This window comes from Corvus hawaiiensis, chromosome 3, assembly GCF_020740725.1.
Source record: "Corvus hawaiiensis isolate bCorHaw1 chromosome 3, bCorHaw1.pri.cur, whole genome shotgun sequence".
NCBI lineage: Eukaryota > Metazoa > Chordata > Aves > Passeriformes > Corvidae > Corvus > Corvus hawaiiensis.
In genome coordinates this window covers 48,324,598-48,345,956 of record NC_063215.1, presented here as the reverse complement: position 1 = coordinate 48,345,956, position 21,359 = coordinate 48,324,598, and the positions used below count along the sequence as shown (strand labels likewise).

General features: G+C 43.0%; 1 protein-coding gene across 5 annotated transcripts in view; it reads left to right on the top strand.

Moving 5' to 3' along the window:
- The window catches only part of FYN (FYN proto-oncogene, Src family tyrosine kinase), a 138,064-nt gene that overhangs the window by 79,602 nt on the left and 37,103 nt on the right, over positions 1–21,359 (top strand). For 3 of the 5 annotated variants that reach the window (XM_048298295.1, XM_048298296.1, XM_048298292.1), the window contains exons 3-5: positions 5,339–5,473; positions 18,698–18,955; positions 19,496–19,592. In XM_048298295.1, the coding sequence (XP_048154252.1) occupies positions 18,709–18,955; positions 19,496–19,592 (344 nt within the window). In that variant the 5' untranslated portion in view covers positions 5,339–5,473; positions 18,698–18,708. Of the gene's footprint in view, positions 1–5,338; positions 5,474–16,079; positions 16,091–18,697; positions 18,956–19,495; positions 19,593–21,359 lie in introns of those variants that run through there. The other 2 variants (XM_048298294.1, XM_048298293.1) reach the window with 2 other exon arrangements.

The following is a 21,359-nucleotide window of genomic DNA, read 5'->3' as shown; positions in this document are numbered from 1 at the left end:
ACTAGACCAGGTTAGTCAAAGCCCCATCCAACCTGACATTAAACATTTCCAGCAACAGGACACCTGCAACTTCTCTAGGCAGTCTGTTCCAGTGTCTCACCACCCTCATTGTAAAAAAATTCTTCCCATGTTTAAATCTACCCTTTTTCAGTTGAAAACAGAATTTGAAAAAAAGTCACTGCAGGTCCTGGTAAAGCCTTTCTCTTCATGTTTCTTATAAGCCTCCTTTAAGGCTGCTCTAAAGTCTTCCTGGAGTCTTCTCCATGCTGAACAACCCCAACTCTCTCAGCCTGTCTCCATAGGAGAGGTGTTCCAGCCCTCTGATCATCTTCATGGCCATCCTTTGGACTTGCTCTAACAAGTCCAAGGTCTGGTGCTGGGGATCCCAGAGCTCGATGCTCTGGTGAGGTCTCACACCTCACCTCCTGGTGAGGTCTCACAAGAGCAAAGTAAAGGGACAGAATCACCTCCCTTGACCTGCTGGCCATGCTGCTTTTGATGCAGCCCAGGATTCAGCTGCTTTCTGGACTGGAGTCATGTGTTGCCAGCTCATATCCAATTTTTCATCCACCTGTACCCCCAAAGTACTTCTTCACAGGGCTTCTTTCAGTTCCTTCATCCCCCAGTCTGTACAGATGCTGGTGATTGCCCTGACCCAGGTTCAGGACCTTGCATTTGGCCTTGTTGAACTTCACAAGATTCCCACGGTCCCACCTCTCAAGCCTGTCCAAGTCCCTCTGGATGGCTGGCATCCCTTCCCTCCAGCATATCAATGGCACCACTCAACTTGATGTCATCCACAAGCTTGCTGAGGGTGCACTCGATCTCACTGCCTATGCCACTAATAAAGATCTTGAGCAATGTAGGTTTAGATGAGGTATGAGGAAGAAATTCTTTACTTTGAGGATGGTGAGGCACTGGAACAAGTTGCCCAGAGAAGCTGCCCAATCCCTGGAAGCGTTCAATATTCAACCCCTGCATGGGGTTTTGAGCAACCAGGTTTAGTGGAAGATGTCCCTGCCCTTAGCAGGGGGTTGGAACTGGATGGTCTTTAAGGTCCCTTCCATCCCAAACCATTCTGTGATTTTATGACTAAATCCTGATGATTGGTGGCCTTAAAATCCTTATTGCCTGAACATTGCAACACTTAACGCAGATCCCAACATAGAGGAAAAGATTCTGTGGCTTCTGATGCTCAGCCAAACTGTGGACCACAACTTGTGGCCACATTCTGGGGGCAGGTCATATAAAAGGTGATAGACAGAGGACAAAAGTCTGGTTTTACTTTGTGTAGGGGTGGTTTAATGTTCCACATCAAATAGCTTCAGTGGCTGTTACACATGATCACTCTTCTCTCAGACCACACTTCCTATGGACATTAAAAATGGTAATCTTTATCTGTCTCTCGATCGTGGTCAGATAACAGATGCAGGCTTTTATTGTGGTAGAGTGACCCACACAAGTAGCTGCAGAAGAGCAAAGTGAGAATCCTCGCAAGACTTTCTCTTCCTGGAAACACTCCAGGCACACAGAAAGGGGAAGCCTTAAGTATCTCATCTGGTTTTTGCATTATACCATTGCAGACAGTCCTTCTGTATGGACTGATGGGGGAGGAGCTGGAGGACTGGGAGAAAAGAAAAATTGTAAATAGCAGAGGTGGAAGCCTTTCTTAGGAGAGGAAGTAAAAGAGAGAGGAGGAAATGAGCTTGGGATCTGCTTTTTTGTTCTGTTTTTATTGTATAAAGTTGAGGGGCCAGCCACGTTCAACCCTAGTATTTTCCCTCATGAGTTCTGAAAACTGTACCAGTGATGTGTGGGTTTTTCTCTTTTTTACAGAAGTTATTTCAGGAGCAACATCACCAGCTGGAGAAGAAAATCTTTAGCTTAGTCTTTTATTCTCATGATAGACACTGTGGCATCCTTGATCTGGTTTCCCACCATAATTCATATTTCCCATGGGAAAATATATTCCTAGCTTCTCTTCTTGTTGTCACTGTGCAGAAAAAAGTCAGTGTTGCCTCAATATTCTCTGACTTCAAACTATGCAGCCTCAGAGCATGCTAGAGCTTGGATATTTATATGAGTGGCAAGGCAGGAAGGTTTAGTCCTGACAATTATATTGAAAGCAGGTCCACACAGCCCCCTAAATTTTAGAAGCATGTGAGAATGAAGAATGGTTTACATTAAGTTGAGGAAACTATGCTAGGAACTCTTTTGAATGCGCTGTGGCCATAAAGGACTGCATTAGGTTGTTCCTGGGGTTTTAAATTAGTGTCTCCTATAGAACAGATGTTTCATGCATGTTATGTGCAAAGAGCCAATTATATACACAAGTCGTGTAAATTTAAGCTGTAAATGAAATGCTGTGTATACATATAAATGCTACTTTAGAAACATTTGTCTTGGTTCTCCCTTTCTTAGACAGCATGTATCAGTACTGCTGCTGGGAGGTGGGCATGTGTTTGGGTTTGGGTTGTGCTTTGTTTCCTCTCATTGTTTTCTTCAGCGAGGAAAGGAGATTGGATGAAACTCTTTTCTGGTCTCTGTTGACATCAGCACATTCGATCTGCCTGCGTCCAAAAGAATTATGTCAAAGCAATTGCCTGCATTTGTTTCTTAGTGTGTTCTCCAGCAGCACTGTCGCTTCAGGGTCAGACTGGAATACATTAAACTGGAATTGGGGCAGAAACTGCAGCCAGCCTCAGGTCAATGATGCCTCTTGAGATTTGTGAAAGTGACACTTCTGGGGTTCATTGCATTAAATTCCATAGCATTTCTGTGTCTAGTCTGGGTGAATTACAAAGGCAGATGGGATGATTTTAGTTTCACATTCTCCCATTTAATTCTGTGTCTATGTGTCTAGAATAAAAAGACAAGCTTTGCATCTGATTTATTTTTTAATATTTTAAAAAAAAGGGGGGTTTAAATCCATATATTAAAGCTCTTTGCTTCTATGTAGTTTTTATCATTTCTAGTTAGGAAGTTACTTCATCTGTAAAATTCTATTTCTGGAGTCTAGCCTATGTGATCCTTGGTACATCTTTTGACATAAGCCTTTACAAGGTTTAAAAACACAGTTTGCACATTTGCTTAACAGAACATCCTAATGCTGTAGGATGTAGCTGGGGTTGTGCCAGAGGAAGAGGGAGAAAAATCCATCCAGGAGGACAGAAAGTATAAAGATGCAAAAATGCACAATTCAAACTGTACTTTTGCAGGCTCGGATTCATCTTCTATTAGTAGCTCTGAAACCTTGTCTTCGACCAGCTTTCCCTAAACTTCTGCTTTATTAGTGACTAAAGAGTTGCCAGTCACAGTTTTGAGTCTTGAGAACTGTTGACAGGAATGCCGGGTATAGCAGAGGTGAAGAGGTGGGGGGTGTGTGAATGCATGTACACATACACATACGTACACACCACACTTGGACAGGCCTTCTTCCTCCCTAAAATTTTTACAAACTTTCTTGCTGTAATTCACTCTGCAGAAGCTTTGTATTACATGTTTACTGAAGACAGGATGTTTCTTTAATGTTTCTAACATATGACCAAGATTTTACTATGCTGTGCATGCTGTGTTTTAGCAGGCATCACTTACTGAGCGTAACCAAAAGTTTGAAAAACACTTTTTTTTCCACCTGTTGAACATAAAAATGACTGCAGAACCATAATTAAATTTAATTAGATGTTTTTATGAAATAACGCCTTCTAAATCTCTGGAGTGGCATATGTGAACTAGTCCTGAGCTCAAGTAATTGAGATTATTTTATCTGTTTTATTTGCAGAATTTACACTGCGGCATTCAGTCATAAGTGGGTTCATTCCAGAAGCTTAAAATGAGATGATGCCAGCAACTGGCACAAATCAAACACTTCCAGCCTTCCCACTCCTGCACATTGATTGGATTAATACTTTCTGGCCAAAGGCCCAGGTTAAGAAAGACAGCGCACACAAAAGCTTGCACTGCTTCCTTAAAAAACACCAAATTGAAATATTGGCAGGCTGTGGGATGAAGCAAATTCAGTTACCAGGGCCCTACAGCTGAACACATGGCCCTTAGGAACCCAAATGCCCAACCCCAGCCTTGCGACAGATAGCCAAAAGCTTTCTCGGCAGCACCCAGTTCCCTGACATGGAGAAAGGGAAGGAGAAGACAGGTGGATGTCCTGAGTGACCTGGGAGGTTCCTGCAGGGGTAATGCTCACATCCACTCATTCTGCTTAAAGGATCTAACTTGTTTTCCTGAAGAAGGTAGCTAGTCCACTGGTTCATCCTGAAAGGGTGAATTTGGTAGAGGAAATATCTGTGAGGTCTGGAGGACTCTTTTCCTCAGCATAGTTTTCTGAGGTCACCTTCTGTGGCCGGGGAATGCTGGGATGAGATCCCAGCCAGATCCCTGGGACGAGGTCCCAGTGGCAGGCAGCAGATGAAGTGAATTGCTGAAACAAGGAGTCACCGGTGCTTTCTCAGTGGCAGAGCTGTAGTAACACACATCGATTTCCTAAAAGTAGTTTCCTTGGTGTCTCAGTGTGAGGAACTTTGTACAGTGAGGTTTTGTGTGGAGCCACACAAAACTGTGTGCTGGGAATTGATAGAGGCCACCTGCAGATCCTGCAGAAGATGGACAGTCGGGTGTCATCTGTACTTAGATGGCACCTCATCCCCAAAAGCCTGGGGTTTCCCCAGAGATGGTTTGTAAGCTATGGGCAGGAAGGCTGCCAGGATTACAACCTGGAGAGCAAGGAGAAGGAGAGTTTCTGGGTGGCAACACAAAGTACAGTGTGATTTAGTGACCACTCAGCTCACCTGCAGGAGCTCTTGCTTTGTAACAATTAACCCAAGCCATGTGGGCATGCATCCTTTTTGAATCAAGCACAGTTACTTTCACAGCTTTGCAGAGGTGGGCAGTACATCATAACCTGTGATGCAAAGGGTTAATTACTGGTTAACTGCCTATAACACATCATTGCTGAACAAGCAGAACAAACTTGCCTGTTCACAGTCTGGATTGGAGTAATTTTCAGTCCTGATGCAGTTTCTACCTTTGCTAGATCAGAGCCTGCTGTTACCAAATTTATTCAGTGTAAGAATATTGTTATACCATGTGCAAAATAACAAAATTCCCTCTAAGATTTTTGTCTATAACAAAGCCTTCTGTAGACCAGTGTTTTCAGTTATTTAATTTCTCTTCCCTGAACACTCTTCCGTTTTTTCCAACACTTTTTTTTGTAAAATGGAGCAGCAGAACCTGATATGTTATTCATGGAGCAGAGGAACAAGAACCAAATACAGCGCCACCATAACCTACCTACTCATCTTTTGATTTTCATTTGTTTGTACAGCTGAGGCTTGCATTAGCCCTTTTGGCCACAGCCTTGTGTGGGGAGTTCATGTCGAGCTGATTGCTTCCCAGGACCCCGGGTCTCATATTCAGTCTCTGCTTCGGAGGATAGAGTCCTCTCTCTCCCTCTCATCCTGTAAGTATGGCCTATATTCTTCATTCTAATAAGGTGATTTTTGTACTTGGCCATATTAACACCTAAGCTGGTTTCTCCCATCTGTCTACAGACCCCAGTTGCTCTGTGTCAGGCTTGTTCTTTGTTTTCTGCTATTCCCAGTCTCGTGTCTAGCCACAATGATTTAACTTTAATCCAGGTCACTGATAAGGCTATTGAATAGTAAAGGTATGATCACCAGTGCCTGTGGAACCCAATAGGAACACATCTGTTTGCTAATAAATAGTTTCCCATTTACAGTTACACATTGGTTTCCTTAATTTATCAGCTTTTTAGTACTTCTAATATGATTGTGGACTCAAAAGTGACTTCAGTATAAAATAGGTTTACAGGTTTTAGCCTGATCTTATACAGTGCTCTCCACCAATGGAGTCCTGCTCTCCATGGACAGATGGAGATACTCCATATAGGCTTGAAAGCATTCATAAAGGTATTCTACAGAACAAGTCAAATGACTTAGATTTGTAATACTGTTAACAATGCTGCCTTCATCAAGTGAACTTGTAATTTTTGCAATAAATTACATCAGATTAGCTTCACAGGATCTATTTTCCTTAAAGCCCAGTTAATTGACTTCAATTACAGAGCTTTAAAAAAAAATTACCAATTGAGACCTATGTTGGTTGTTCTATCCTCTGCAAAATACTGGAAACTCATCCAACTGGCCTCTAATTACTTTTTACCCTTCTCAAATAGTAGCCCAGTATGAGCCTTCTTCCTCTCCCTGGTCCTTCCCCAGGGGCCAAGAACTGCTTTAGAGGCAGTAGCAGCTCCAAGGCTGCCTTTGTAAACCTTCTGAGACAAGTCTATTTCTAGCAACTAATCTGAATCACCCAGAATCGTTTATCTTCTGTTTAACGTCCCCTCTCCAGGGGCTGCTGTGGTGGGAAGCTATTTCATTATTATCATCATAAACAGATCACCCAGCCTTTTACCTGTGTGCTAATCAGAAACATTGACTGAATAACTTCTGCTGCTGTCATATCATTATGAACGATTCTACGATTTTTATTCTTCAGGATTCATCTTTCATAATCTGTTTAGAAAAATAAAAAATGTATTTCTGATTTTATGTGCCTTTTTTTTTTTTGTATCTTCTTGATTCCTCTATATAATCTTTATTTTAGCTTTTTTGCTTCTTCTTATCTTTACCTCTTTCCCCTTTCACGTATCAGTTATCTATATAACATTTTATATGTTTTTTTCACTTCCCTGGTGAGCCCAGCTGTTGGGTTTTTTTCGTTGTATGTTATTTTTATCTAGCCCATTTCCATGGTTGTAACACTGTAGGCATTTAGGAAATGTCTTAAACTGTTTGCAGATGTCAGCAGCTTTCTGTATGTGCTGCCTTCAGCCTGATTTGACTTCCATTTGCTCTAGTTTTGTGAAATCGCTTCTCAGAAAGCATGCACTAGGATTTTAATTTATGTATCTATAAAGAGCATATGCTCACATTGTGTAAAATTCTGGTCTGGATTTGATTGCAGACAATGTTAGATATTTGCACAGGAGGCGTTGGTCTTTTTCAGTCTAAACAACCAGTAACCTTCTGGTTTGTGATCGTTTCCTCTCTAGTGAGACAAAAGTCTCGGGCGGGGATGCTCTCGCTCCTGTGCTAAGCCACATATGACTCACGGGCAGCTCAGGTGTAGCTACATCATGGGACCAGCAGTGAGTTGTGCTTGTGCTGGCACCGCAGCTCCTGCCCATTGCAGCCCCTGGCTGGGGCAGGAAGTGAGTGGGTCCTGCTGCGTGTGGGGTGGGTGCCTCTGTGGCCACCATGGGGTTTAGCTTGTGTGTGGTGGAGTTCAGCTCTTCACCTTGTGGTGATTGTGCTGTGAACTGCTCCTGTCTCCTTTGGTGCTGCGAGGCCTATGCTGTAGATGACTCATGCAGCTAGTTGGCAAGAGCCTAATTTCACAGGGTTATCCTTCTCTGAAATTAAGAGTTAGTAACTTGTCATTTGTAGCCCTTTGGAAAGTACAGGCCTGTGTTAGTGCTAGTGACGTAAGGTCTCCAGAGTAATGCAAGAAGGGATTTTTTACTTCTTGTATGTAAGTGTTGAAGAAGCTCATCATCCCTTTACTCTCCAAGATAATTTATTTCCAAGTTGCCAGCCATTCTGATGTCATTGTGACACGTATGGCCTGGTACCGCCCTCTTCCATTTGGATTTTTTAAATCGGCTACAGCTGTTTCTGTTAATAATATAATAATCTAAATATAGCTGTTATTTTTGAAGAGTACTGTTTTGCATTGCTACTTTATAAGCAGAGGGTTATCAATTTTTTTCAGAATCCTGTAATTAGCATATAAGCAACTGAAAAGGGTCATCTTCTCACAGCCTCTGCTTTGGTTGATGTTCTCCTCGATATCATGGTTTCTGCTGAATGTGCTTGTGGTTGCTTATTTGACCTGATTCTCCCAGCCAGCCTGGCTTATAGTGTCAATTTGTTCCCTGTCAAAAGGTCCTTTTCCCTTTATAACACAATCTACAAATCTGACATCTGTCCCCTGCGCTGTGGGGACAGCACAGTTGTTAATTTCAGTGGCCTTCAGTTTTTTGTCTCTTTGTGCTAGGAAACAGGGAGGAACTCCAGACAGGATCTCCAGATCTCCTCAACTGTTGAGAGTTGTGTATTTCACAAGGTGTTTCACAGAGCAGTCATTTTCAGTGAAACCCTCCTTGTCTGCTCCAGATCACCATCCAGTCCTACACTAGCCTTTTTGTTGTAAATACACAGAAATAAAGAAACCTCTGTGGACTCTTCCTCATGCACTGAGGGTGATATGGTGTGGGATATACCTTTGGTCAGTTGGGTTCAGCTTTCCTGGCTCTGTCCCTTCCCAAACCTCCCCCTGCCTACTTGCTACAGTGGCAGAGTAAGAAACTAAGAAGGTCTTGATGCTGTGTGAGAACTGCTCAGCAGTAGCTTAAACATGGGTGAGTTATCAATGTTGTTTTGGTCACAAATCTAAAGCACAGCAGGGTTTGGGATGCTATGGAGAAATTGAACCCTGTCCAAACACAGTAAACTTACCTAAGATGTCATCTAGCAGTAAGCTGTCATATACAGTAACCACAGTGGCAGCAGCTGGGTTTGAGAAAACAGGTCTCACTAGAGAACTTTTCTGTGGGTGTGTGAGCACAGGCAGAGTTTCTGTGTGTCCCCATTACTGGTGTAGTCAGTACCTTAAGCACTCATTGCCTGTATCACAATGTGGTTGCCACCCTGTTTGCCACCTGTCAGCAACTTTGCTGTTGTAGGTGAAGCCAGCTGCAATGATGGTGAGAAAGCTGGGGGTTTCTTTGTGGGAGGACCACAGGCAAATTTTTGCCCATGTTTAGGAAGGAGAGTATTTTTTTCCCCAGTGTAACTGGACAAATAAGGGATTTAAATAACTCTTTTAAAATGTTAGCAATAGCAACCTAGAAGAAATGAGAGCCCCTTCAGGAGGGAATGGTGTCTGGAACGGTCTCGAAGCCATCTCCTGATTTGAGACTCGGCTTGCTCCCTTTTTCTTGCTGTCACATCCTTCAAGTTCTTCCGTCACAAAACAGAAATCAGACAAGGCAGAGAAGAGGTTAGTTTCACTCCTGCATGGGCAAAGGGGGATGGGGAGGAGCAGTGAGAGGTTTTTTTGAGAGAAGATCTTTTTTTATGCCTCTTTCATAGTCCACAGTGGCAAACAGGCAGAACTTCTGTACTGCGTCCTTCCCCTTACCCCCCTTCCTTCCCTGCCCATCCTGGTTCACATTTGGCACTCTGCTCCGTGCCGCTCCCATACTGTGGGTCAGATGAACACTCATTAATCCTGGGTAGATTCTAAAAATAAGAATTGAAAGAAAAAAATCAGAACAGTGTGAATCAACCTGCAATCATCTTTCTGTTCTCTAATGGGAGAAAAGAAGGAGGAAATCAGTGGAGACACTGTTTTACTGCTTCTCTTTCCAAGACAAAATTATTCTGGCATTTGCAGCAGTTGTTCTCTTGCTATAGGTTTTCTAATTTACACACTTGAAAGGCACTTTAAAATTTAGGTGCATTAGCTCAAAATGCTTATGCAGACCATCCACCCACTTCTCTCTGCTCATGAATAGAGCTACCACAAGCAGCCTGATGAAGGAAGAATGTAGCTCAAAATCACACTGTTGAATTTACCTGGTGTTCTCATGTGTTACTCAGAACCAAGGATAGATCCATCCTTTGGGGGGGGGGGGTTAACTATAGAGCAAAGCAGTGTGTTTAGCTGCTACCATTAGTTCTTAATTTCAAATATTCCTTTAACTCATTTTAAGCATGAAAAAAAATCCTATGTGCAGTTTTGAGTCTGACTTGCTCTTCAGTTTATGAGCATAAAACCTGCAAGCCTTCCCTCTCAAGTTAGCTACATGTAAGACTCTTTCTTTTAGATTACAAGTGAAGTTTGGATGCTGGTGGGAAAAGAAAAAAAAACCACAGAAGAACCTTTTCTCAGAACTGCTGCATTTTTCCAGGGCATCTTTTTTTCAAAGTAATGAAAGCCCTGAGACAGTACAAGGCATAACTCAGCTGCTGTAACTTTAAGAGATTGCAGCGTGAGCCTTTAATTGCTTCTTGTGTTTTGTTCTGGTTTGGTTTTGCTGAAAGGGATGTATCAGAGGGAGTGGAAGAGAATTCACTGTTTTTTGAAAAAGATGAGGCCCCGACATTCACAGACTTTGCTGGCAAAGAAGCTGCACAAAACCAAAGGGTGGCGACGTGTCCTTTCACGGGCAGTTCAGAGGGTTTGTCTTCTCTTCTTTCGCTGGGGAGCTTTTGATTACAGCTGCTCAAACAGCATTATGGTAACGCAGCTTCCTGTGGCCTTGCCAGGTGACCTCCCCACCAGACAGCTACCAGCCAGTCCCACCACCACCACTGCCCCTCAAAGAACACATGGATATGGTTATTATTCCTCCTGCCCAGCTGGAACACTGACGTCCTTTTTCCTCTCTAACTGGTAATAAATAGATCATACAGCTATATGGATAATAAACAGATTGTCTGGGTTGTAATAAATCTCTTGCCAGAGAGGGACCAAGACATTTATCACTCTTCCTTCCTGGCCCTGAGTGGCCACTCGCCATGCCCCATGGACATCTGTGCTCACAGCCTCTGGCAGAAGCCAAGGCTCTGGTTGGAGCTCAGTGAAATCCTTCCACATGCACCTTCTCTTCCCTGGTCTGGACCCCCGAGGCTGACTTAAATTAAACAGGCAAGGTGAAGCCCAAACCTTCATTTTTCATAACTGACTTTTAGTTCCAGTCCCAAAGGGGAAAAGAGGGAAGGCAAGCACAGAGCCACACTTTGCAGGCATGTGTTAAAACTTAAACCTTGTTTGTAGTGTCAGGAAGCTGTTGTTTCCAGGGCTGCATCCCCAGTCAGTAATGGAGAGGAACAGCAGGGCAGAATATGGCACTTCAAAGCTCCTTGCAGGGTCTGCTCTTCTCACAGCAGCAGGAGCTGCTCCCTTTCCTGAACCCCTTCTGCCACCATTGTAGAAGACTTCCAAAGCAACTTAAGCTGACAAGAAGCAATAGTAAGAGCACACCAGCACTGTAAAAGGCATTTGCTTTGAACCAGGGCAGTATGGCAGCAGGAGCTCAGCTAAGACTGCTCTTCCTGCTCATCCAGCCATGGATGTCCACGGACACTGGGCAGTAGCCTGGCTTTTGACTGTTGCAGATGAACAACTGAACTGTTGGGGTTTTTTCTGCTCAGCCCACTGAAGCAGAATCTGGGAGTGAAGCATTAAAGGACTCCCTTAAAAAATCAAATTAATGCAGCCGAGGAATTTTTGATTGTTGTTTTGAAACATACTTTAAGTTTTGCCCTGGTGTTTCTGGCTTTTTGTTCAGGAATATAACTTTGTGTATATGAGATCTTCTGCATATCTTTAACAGTCAGAGGGCATCCAGTGGTAGTACTGTGTCTTCTCTGATTTACATTTTTCAATGCAGCATGACAGGTGTGGTGCACATGTACATTTGCAAGAATTCTACACAAATCTCCATCTTCGTTCAAGGCTGAACCAGATCTATCATATTGCAATAAAATTATATTCTTTCTAGATCGGACCTTAGTATAAAAATTATATGTATACATAGTAACCTGCAACCCACAAGCCTGAGAAATAATGAATAACACCCAAGAGTCTGAATTTTAAAGTATTTGTTGTATCTCTCTGACCTAAAAATTGTGGAATTACTGGCTAAGCTGGGATGTAGGCAGTTCTCTAAAATGTCCCAGAGTTAATAGATAAAAACAAAAATAATGCAATAAGTGCGGCTGTTTTATTCCATCTGTTTCATTTGAGTTGGCTTGAAACTGATGCAGTATTAATTCTGGAAATCCAAAATGTTCCCATCAGCATAGATGTGAGTCAAAGAGAGGTCAGCGAGCAGACAGCATGAGAATTACTGACCTACATAGGATTGGTTTTAAGTGCCTGTTTGTTGCCCAACTTGGAATGCCTTCCTAGTGACTTGTAATAGTCAAAGTGGGTGAGTGAGACTTTTCTGAAAATTGGGGAGTTTAATGTGTCTCAGAGTTGTGTTTCAAAATATGTAATCCATCAGTTTCTCTCTAGGGAGCTACTAATAGGACATGGAAAGTAAGACATTTCAACTTCAGGGTAAATTTTTGTGTTGATTATTCCCTCTATACAGCCTGCAGGAGGCATTCCACAGTCATTTTTAAAGTCTCTTTTAAAAATTCTTGGAGTTCTTATTCTTGGAAAGCCTTTTCTGTCCTCCTTGAATCTTCATGGTAACTCAGAATGTGGCACTTTGAATATTAAATCCCACGGTAGCTCATAAAATTTGGTTTATTTGATGTCACAGACTGATAGTTCTGTGATGCTTTCAGCAAAACGTAAAGCACCAAGAAGTCAGCCCTTAGAGATTTTATTTTTCACAGCCATGCTGGATGCAACCCTTAGTTTGATTCATGCCTGTTCACCACAGAGACTGAATAAAAGCCAAGGATTTTGTGCTGCTGATTTCCTTTTAACATAACTATTTCTTAACTCAGCTTCCCTGCTGATGCTTTCCAGACAGGATTTGTAAGACTTGGTCAGAAAAAGGCAGTTGACAGTTACCAGTCATCCAGCCTATCCCTTTCATGTTTTTTACTGAGAGAAGTTATCTTAAAAATATGCCATCAGATTTCATTCCAGAGAAATCCAGGAGGAAGGAGAATGCACCCTGCTGGGTCTGAACCTGCTCCCCATCTCTTCAGCAGGTTGGAGCCTCCTCCTGTGCCAGTTCCCTTTCCTGTGCAAGGGGTTGAAGGACAGAGGCCACAGCATGGATCAAAGGGTGCAGAGTAGACAGGTTTTTCCCTGCATCTCCCGCTACCTTTCTCTCAAACACTCTTAGGAGCTATTTTCTCTTGCAACTCTAAAAAAAGTAGGTTCTGAAGATGTACCATAATTCAGAGTTTCAGCTGTGGGTTGCAAAAGCTTATGAGAAAACTTTTGATACTCTGAAGGAGTGAATTTACACCATTCTTCCCCCCATCCATATGCTTACTACTGCAGAAGCAAAGGTTAATCAGTACTTTTTGCTTTTCAGATATCACATGTTGGAACTTTTACTTCTAAAATAGAAGTATGAAAAAGAGGAATTTTCCTGCTACTCTTGGACTTTTCCTAGGTTTGGATTAGCTAGCAGAGGACGGCTTTTGTTTTTGTTAATGGAGTGGATGTCTGGCTTTGTTGGGTGTTTCAGTTTTGGCTTCCATTTTGAATCAAGAACAAAAAGAAAAACCAAAGTAGGATGATTTACAGTAATAATAATGTTAATACATCTCCTTAGCCTTCATCTGTATCCTACCTGAAAGTAATGAGGTGCTATGACTATATAAATTATTAATAATGACATAATTAATTTTATATCCTTGTCCACAATGTGGGTGGAAACTACTCTTCTGGCTAGACACATGTTGGATTGCTTGCAGTGTAAATGTTGGAGTCCAAGAAATGTAATCAGGACAAGAAAGGAGACAAGTAACATGTTTATTTTCATTTGTCTCTAAGGAAGTCTCAAAACCCATGAAAACGGGGGGGGGTATGTTTTCATGAAAACACATGTTTTACACTGCCCATAAAAACACAGCTTCAAACTAAACAAATTGAACTTGCTTGCATTAGAAAAGTTCATTTTATTTGGGCCAGTTACATACCTTTTAACATGACCAGTGTCAGACTATGATACTGCTGTGTGACCCATAACTCACACATCCGAGAAATGCTGCCTTTCCTAGTGGAAATGGAATAAAAACTTGTTCCCTTACTGTAAGATGCACAGCATGTTGGATGAACAACACTGTGTGCTCATCTCTAGAGAGTTTAGTGTAAAACAACTCCAGATTTTGTTTGGTGATCTCAGAGCTGGCTGAATAATTCCAGCCTTCCACAGTTCCCAATGCTGACATGCAGGGAGATGAAACTTTTGGATATTAAAAGCCTGCTCTGTGATACTGAAGGAGATTAGTTTTTGGATTCCATTCATTGACACAAAGGCGGATGCTGAATGGAGGTGATATTTATTGTCTATGAAACCCCTGAGTAAGCTGAAATCACTTTAGGCATGTACATGCATACATGTATTCTCTCACATTTAGCCAACTCCCCACAATGCTGTTTCTTTGAGCCAAGAACAGACAACTTTCAGGGACTTGGCTTGAAAAGATGTGTGCATGTAACACCCTCTGTCACATTTTACAAGAAGCTGCAATCAAGCAGTCTTTATACTTGGATTGTCTAGACACTGTGACAGTGGGAGGGGACAAGTGAAAGAAAAAGCCTTTTTTGTCAGTCGTTCACTCTGCATCAAATTCTCCTTCCTGGTGTGCTGCCGTTGCCAGCAAAAAGATCAAGCAAGCAAAAACCAAACAAAAATCAAGAAATTCATAATTCACTAGTTCTCCATGCATACCATTCCTAGTAATAAAAACCCAAACCATTTTTTAAACTACTAGTACATATGTATACCATCCCCTTGTTTATTCACTTTTTTCAGAATTAATACTTTTAGCAGTTTTTGCAGCTGATTTGTTATTTTAACGTTTTCCTTATCAATGTGTAAATGAAATATGTAGGGTTGTCTTGTCAGCAGTTGTAAATTTATACGTGAAATATTCCCGGATTTCAGTGGGGATTTTTTTTCCCTGCTCAGCTGAACGTTTGTGAATGAGCAACAAGAAAACCACTTTCCCTCCCACTGGTCTCCCAGATTTCATGTTTCCTATCTCTTTTTTTTCTTTACTTTTCTTCTCTACTTTTTTCATGAAAGCACATGGGGAAAAATAAGAGGAGAAACAGAGCTGGGAGGGAAAAGGGAGGAGGTGATAGCATTTCACAGGGATGTAAGTCTGCAAGCCAGCAAAAAGGCTGTGAAATTCTTCTTTAAACAGTAAATCCTGCATATCACTTCGTTGCTTTGAGGTGAATAAGCCCATGTTGCAGCCTTTAAGCAGGCTGATTTAATGGCTTACTCTTCCCTCTTCAGGTGGTCAGCACCTCTCTGCCCTTCCTGTTGAGCTGGGATTTCTCTCGTGGTAACTCCTACGCATCCTTTGCTCGCTGCCCATGTTTTGTTCTCTGCACATCACAGCCATGCTTTCACAGAGGTGTAGCAGGGTCCAAGTAGTGAGTCCCAGACTCATCCCTCCTGCCCAAAGCCTTCTGTGCTCTGCCCATACTGAGAGCAGGGAGATGAGCCATCACCCCATGGGGCTCTTGCCTTCCACTGCTTCACTCCCTGGCAGTGCCATAGGACTCCTTGGTTCTGAGTGAGGAAAACCTCACTTCTGAATGACATCTCCAAACAAAGGGTCTCCAGAGCCAGACTATCCTGCTGTTGAAATGATAAAAGCAGTAGTCATGTCTCCACAAGCAGTTTTTCACAGCTGATATGAAGCTGGCCAGGGCACCTCTGCACCTCTCATGGTCCCTGTGGGCTCACCTGGTGTCGCTACTGGTCCTGGGGATGCACAATACTCTGCACCTCCAGCTCCAACCCAGCTTGCAGGGCAAGCAGAGGAGGAAGGTTAGCACTGGCTGCTGCAGCAGTAACAGCAGCAGTGTTTTTTGCAGCCTCCAGGCTGCAAATCCCTTTCCCTCGACCAGTTGTTGCTTTAGTTTCTTGAGGGATCCCAGCTCATGCCACACATTGCAACAAGTGCAAAGTCAGGAGTCCATTTTTCTGTTCTCCAAACATTTTGGTGAGGGAACCCCACTGAGTGGGTGTGGTATCTTGAAGGGAATAAAGAAATGCAAAAAGGGCAGTTTTAAGTTAGGTTAAGAGCAAGAGAGGGTAGACCCATGCTAATTACATGCAATGCAGCTCCCGGAAATAAATAAAAATAAAATTACAGCACCACAGAATCATTTAGGTTAGAAAAGACCTCTGAGATCATAGCACCCAGCCTTTGACTGATCACTGCCATGTTAACTAGACCATGGCACTGAGGGCCATGTTCAGTCATTTTTTGAACACTTGATGTTCAGCCTGAATCTCCCCTGGCAGCCTGAGGCCATGGCCTCTCATCCTGTCACCAGCTGGCTGGGAAATAGACTCACCCCCAGCACCTCATATCTTTCTTGTAGTGAAAGGCCCAGAACTGGACACAGGATTCAGGGTGGGGCCTCACCAGTGCTGAAAACGGGGGAAATCACTGCTCTGCTGGCCACTCTGCTGCTGATCCAGGCCAGGATGCCGTTGTCCTTCTTGGCCGCCTGGGCACAGCTGGCTCATGTTCAGCTGCTGTTGACCAGCACCCCCAGGTCCTTTTCCCCTGGGCAGCTTTGGAGCCACTCTGCCCCAGCCTGTGGCACTGCCTGGGGTTGTTGTGACCCAAGGGCAGGACCCGGCGCTTGGCCTTGTTGAACCTCACACAATTGGCCTCAGCCCATTGATCCAGCCTGTCCAGATCCCTCTGCAGAGCCTTCCTGCCCTCCAGCAGAACAACACCCCCACCCAACTTGGTGTCATCCGGAAATTTACTGAGGGCACACTCGATCCCCACGTCCAGATCATCGATAAAGCTATTGAACAGGAGTGGAGACTGGATCCAACACTGAGCCCTGGGGAACACCACTGGTGACCAGAGGCCAAATGGATGCATTCACCTGCACCTCTGGACTTGGCCATCCTGCCAGTTCTTAACCCAGCGAAGAGTCCACCTGTCCAGCTTCTCCAGGAGAATGCTGTGGGAGACAGTATCAAAGGTTTTCCTGAGGTCCAAGTAAACAACATTCACAGCCTTTTCCTCATCCACTAGGCCAATCACCTGGTCATAAAAGGAGATTAGGTTGGTCAGGCAGGACCTGCCTCTCCTAAACCTGTTCTGGCCGGTTCTGATCCCTTGGTTGTCCTGTGTGGGCCTTGTGATTGCACCCAAGATGATCTGTTCCATAACCTTGCTGGGCACCAAGGTCAGACTGGCAGGCTCTTCTTGTCCCTCTTGTGGACCACCAAAATGGTGCTTGTTTTTTCTGAACAGACTTGTAGAATAACTGGAAGTATCTGCAAATCTTCAACAGAAGTGTTTTTCTTGTTAATTAGGCAGGTTAGATGTAGGAAGCAGGTATCCAGACTGTGGACTGTCACAGAAAAACAGGAAGCTGCTGCGTAATTTTTCTAGCATTAGCACTGGTGAAACATTCTTTTTCTGAATCCCGTGAGTTTGTCAAAACCAATTTCCTGTGTTGATGTTGGGGTGAGGAAACAGCCAGCCTGGAAGCTACAGAAAAATTAGGAAATTTTAAAAAGCGTAAACTTTTTATTTACCTGAAGTGACAGATATTGTCTGAAATGTGAAAAGAAATGTGGGGCAAAAAAAAAAAGTACTTCGCTATATTTTTTTTTTCTGTTCTCTGCATTTTCTGTCTATTTATATATTCTGGAAAAAGTATGTCTAGTAAATAATTTTCTAAGATTTTTTTTCTTCTGCTACTTCTCTTCCAGCCCCACTGTTCAGAGCATGTTGTTTGTGTGCCAGGTTGCATCTCAGAGTCACTGTACTGGTTGAGTTCAAGGATGCATCCAGACAAGTATCTGATTCCCTAGGTTCATTACACCCAGCTCCAGAAACTCAGGTTTTGTGTCTAGGTTCAACTTGAGTCAATAGGAAAGAGTTCAGTAACACCACCACATGGATTATAGAAAGTTAGAGCTAGCAGATGAAAGGCAACACCGGGTAACAGGACTAATATTGCAGGACTGCTTCTGAGATGTGGTGAATCACCCTCTGTCTCCCTCCACGCAGAGAGAGGCAGGCACCTAAAATAAAGAGAGATTAACCCAGGCCCTAGTAGTGCCTCATGAGGATGCTGAACAAGAGGTTATAAGAATTAAAAAAACTTGAAGCAACCTCTTTTGAAGCTGTAATTTTTGAAACCCTCTCAGTTTCATCCTGTGCGGAATCTGTACTTGGAGTTGCTCTGCATTTGACATGTTAATTCTTCTGGGACTTTCTCTAGTTTCTTAACGTGTGAACTTTTGGCAGCCCCACCTTCTGCTACCAATGGTTTTAGACCTCAATTTGGTACTACATAAAAAGGAGCTTCCTTTGTTTTTAGTTGTGCCCCCTGATAAGCTCCCTCCTACTTTCCTGCTGTAGTAACTCTTTGCTCACTGTGGCTGCTTTTCTGGTTGCCATGCAGAGCTCCAGCAATGGAAGAAGCTTTTTACTGTCTTTAGGTGAAGTCCACTCTTGTGTAGTTGGCAAGGTCAAATATGAACCACAAGCTAAGTGCCTCATTCTGTGTTCTGAGGGCAGTCTTGAACATCTCCAGCTGCACTTTTTTGGCTGAGTCCTTTGCCTGCCAGTTGTGTTCTCCTGGCAAAGGGTGAGCAAGATGGGTTTCATCCTCTTTGTACCTCCATGCAAAGTATTGGCCTGGCAGAGCTGGGCAAAGATCTGCCACTACTCTAAGAGCAGGCAGGACCCCTTTCCCCAGGCCTCGATGGAAAATTCCCGAGGGGAAGATTTTGTGTGAGCTTTTTTGTGTTGCTGTTTTTATTCAGACCACTGCAGGTTTTTTTTTAAAAGTGCTTAACTTCTGAGCAGTGAACTTTAGCCTCATCATATGTAGGTTTGGAGGAGATCTGGTGAGCATCAACATACGAACACCTGTCCTTTCCTTCCTCTCCTAGGATTTTAGATAATGGGCTGTGTGCAATGTAAGGATAAAGAGGCAACAAAACTGACTGACGAGAGGGATGGCAGTTTAACTCAAAGCTCAGGCTACCGCTATGGGACAGATCCTACTCCGCAGCACTATCCTAGCTTTGGTGTGACTTCAATCCCAAACTACAACAACTTCCATGCCACAGGAGGCCAAGGACTGACCGTGTTTGGTGGAGTCAACTCCTCCTCTCATACAGGGACGCTGCGTACAAGAGGAGGAACAGGTGAGTTTGAAAGTCTTATTTTAGTTCTCGTAGTGTCAATCATGCATCTACAGCAGAGGCCTGACTGTCTCAGCATGTTGCTTTTGGGAAGAGTCGTTTCTTTAAATAGTGCAAAGAATTGAAGTAGGGTGGAGCTGGGTCTTCCCCCCTACCTTTGCTCACTTGCAGGTTCACGTGGGGATGAGAAATTATGTATACATGCCAAATTTGGCTAACTGCCTCTTCCCTCTACCAGGGAATGGAAGGTGTGGGCTGAGCCACCTCAAGTAGTTGAATACTTGGCATGGCTATGTCTAAACTTTCTGTTCAACCCCTTGGCCTGTTTGGGATCCTGTGACTGTACAGAATGAAGGAGGTGGAGTGCCCACTGGCTGCATAAGACCAGAGAGATGAGAATTGTTCAGAAAGTAGGAGTGTTCAGTTTGGTTTGCTCCTCAGCAACTGGAGCAGCTTGCCTGTGGCTTAGCTACATAATCTCTTGAGGTTCCTTTCCCTCCTGTCTTTTGTGATGGAGTATAACCCACCTGTCTTTTTCTTTAGGTGTAACTCTTTTTGTGGCGCTTTATGACTATGAAGCAAGAACAGAAGATGACTTGAGTTTTCACAAAGGAGAAAAATTTCAGATACTTAACAGCTCGTAAGTTTTAGGCTTGGGAATCTGCTTTTTAATAGTTTCAAACTTGTAATGTTTACAATAATGTTTACTTATGTTATTAATGTTTGCTTATGTTATGAGCCAGATCCGATGTTGGATATTGAGGTGTGGAGGGGGTTTACTCTATGCTTACTTGTCCTTGCATTTAGTGCCCTTCTGCAAAGTGCTCTATTGTTGGGGAAAAAATCTTCAACCACATGCAGCTTTACTTAAAAAAATGTGTTAGATTGTGTGATTTACTTACATTTTACAGTAACCCCACATTCATAACTGAGACTACCAGCTCTGTACTTTACCAGTAGCCACAGAGGTTCTGCAAGGCATGTACTAACACTTTTTCCAATCTGCTGCAAGTATTCCTACACAGAAATGAGCTAAAAACTGATTCACAGAAGAGTAGTTATCGAGACTCACATGTCAAGTTTAAAAGCATTTTTGTCCTTTTAAAGGTAGGTGATGCAGTCAGAACATGGTAGGAAGTTCTGTTGCCATTGTACTGTTGCATCTGACATGAAAACCACATTTCCATCCTGGAAATCATCCACTTAAAATTAATTTTATCAACTGCCCATAGAAAAAAAATCCCTTAGCAATTTAAAAATAACTTCTAAAACTCACTGTGCTACTGACCTATATCTGAACATCTTGTAATTCTTGGCTAAGAACATAAAGTGGCAGGCTCTGTGTTATGTTCACTACTGCTATCATGTTGAGGTAAAAATGGGTTAACAACCAAGCGTGTCACTTTCTTAAGGTTTTGTGATACTGGTCTTCTCTTTTTTTCTTACAATATGAGGCAAGTGAGGCAAATTCACCTCTGGTGCAACTCCTGTTAATTTTAATATAGCAACTGCAGGGTTGGAATTGGCTCAACACGCATTGAAGTTTAAAAAAAATCAGGTAATTCTGTGGAATATTTCATGACGCTAAAGAGCTTTGATGTAGATGAAAGCACAGAAACTTCAGTTATGACTTGTGGAGGGAACAGCAGTTTAAAACCTTTCTGCTTCTAAATTAGCAATTGGAAACGAACCCTTTTTTATGATCCATTTTTGTTCACATTGCCTTGATCTTTCCTAACCTTGCACAAACTATGCCATAACTTGGAACAAGAGGTTCCACACATTATAAACACCTTGTACATGCCAGTTGGTGAAATCTGGGGGTGCTCACCAGGACTTGAAGAGCAATCATCCTTCGAGTTGGTGAGACAGAGAGATTCCCCTTCATGTCGGCAGCTGCAGTGCATGCATTTTGATGCAGGTAATTGCTGCCTGGAAGAAAGTTTTCTAAGAAAGGAAAAAAATCCAAGCATCCATTGATTTTCCTGTAGGATTACAGAAGCTCAGTTCCCATCATAGTCAGGTCTATTTGCTTGTAAACATGGACCTAACCACACCCCTGGAGTAGTGACAGCCAGAATGGGAATCTCCAGAAAGCTGCTTTTCTGTGAGAATGCTTCCTCTCTCCACTTACATCAGGAATTATATGAAGTAAGCCCATTTTTAAAGCACCTGCCAGTGCTGCTTGCAAATAGAAAGCATATATGTGGTTTGTCTGGGATTTTTGAATTTTTCTTCAGCTCTCAACAAATGAAATTTGGTTTGTGCTTTGGAGTAAACATTCAGCGCAATACCTGAAATGACATACAGGGGGTATCCCTGTGATTTGGATTCGGAAATTTTACTAAAGGCAGTCTGGGGCAAAGAGGTAGCTGTAGAGTGGAGTGGTTCAGAGCACAGCCTGACT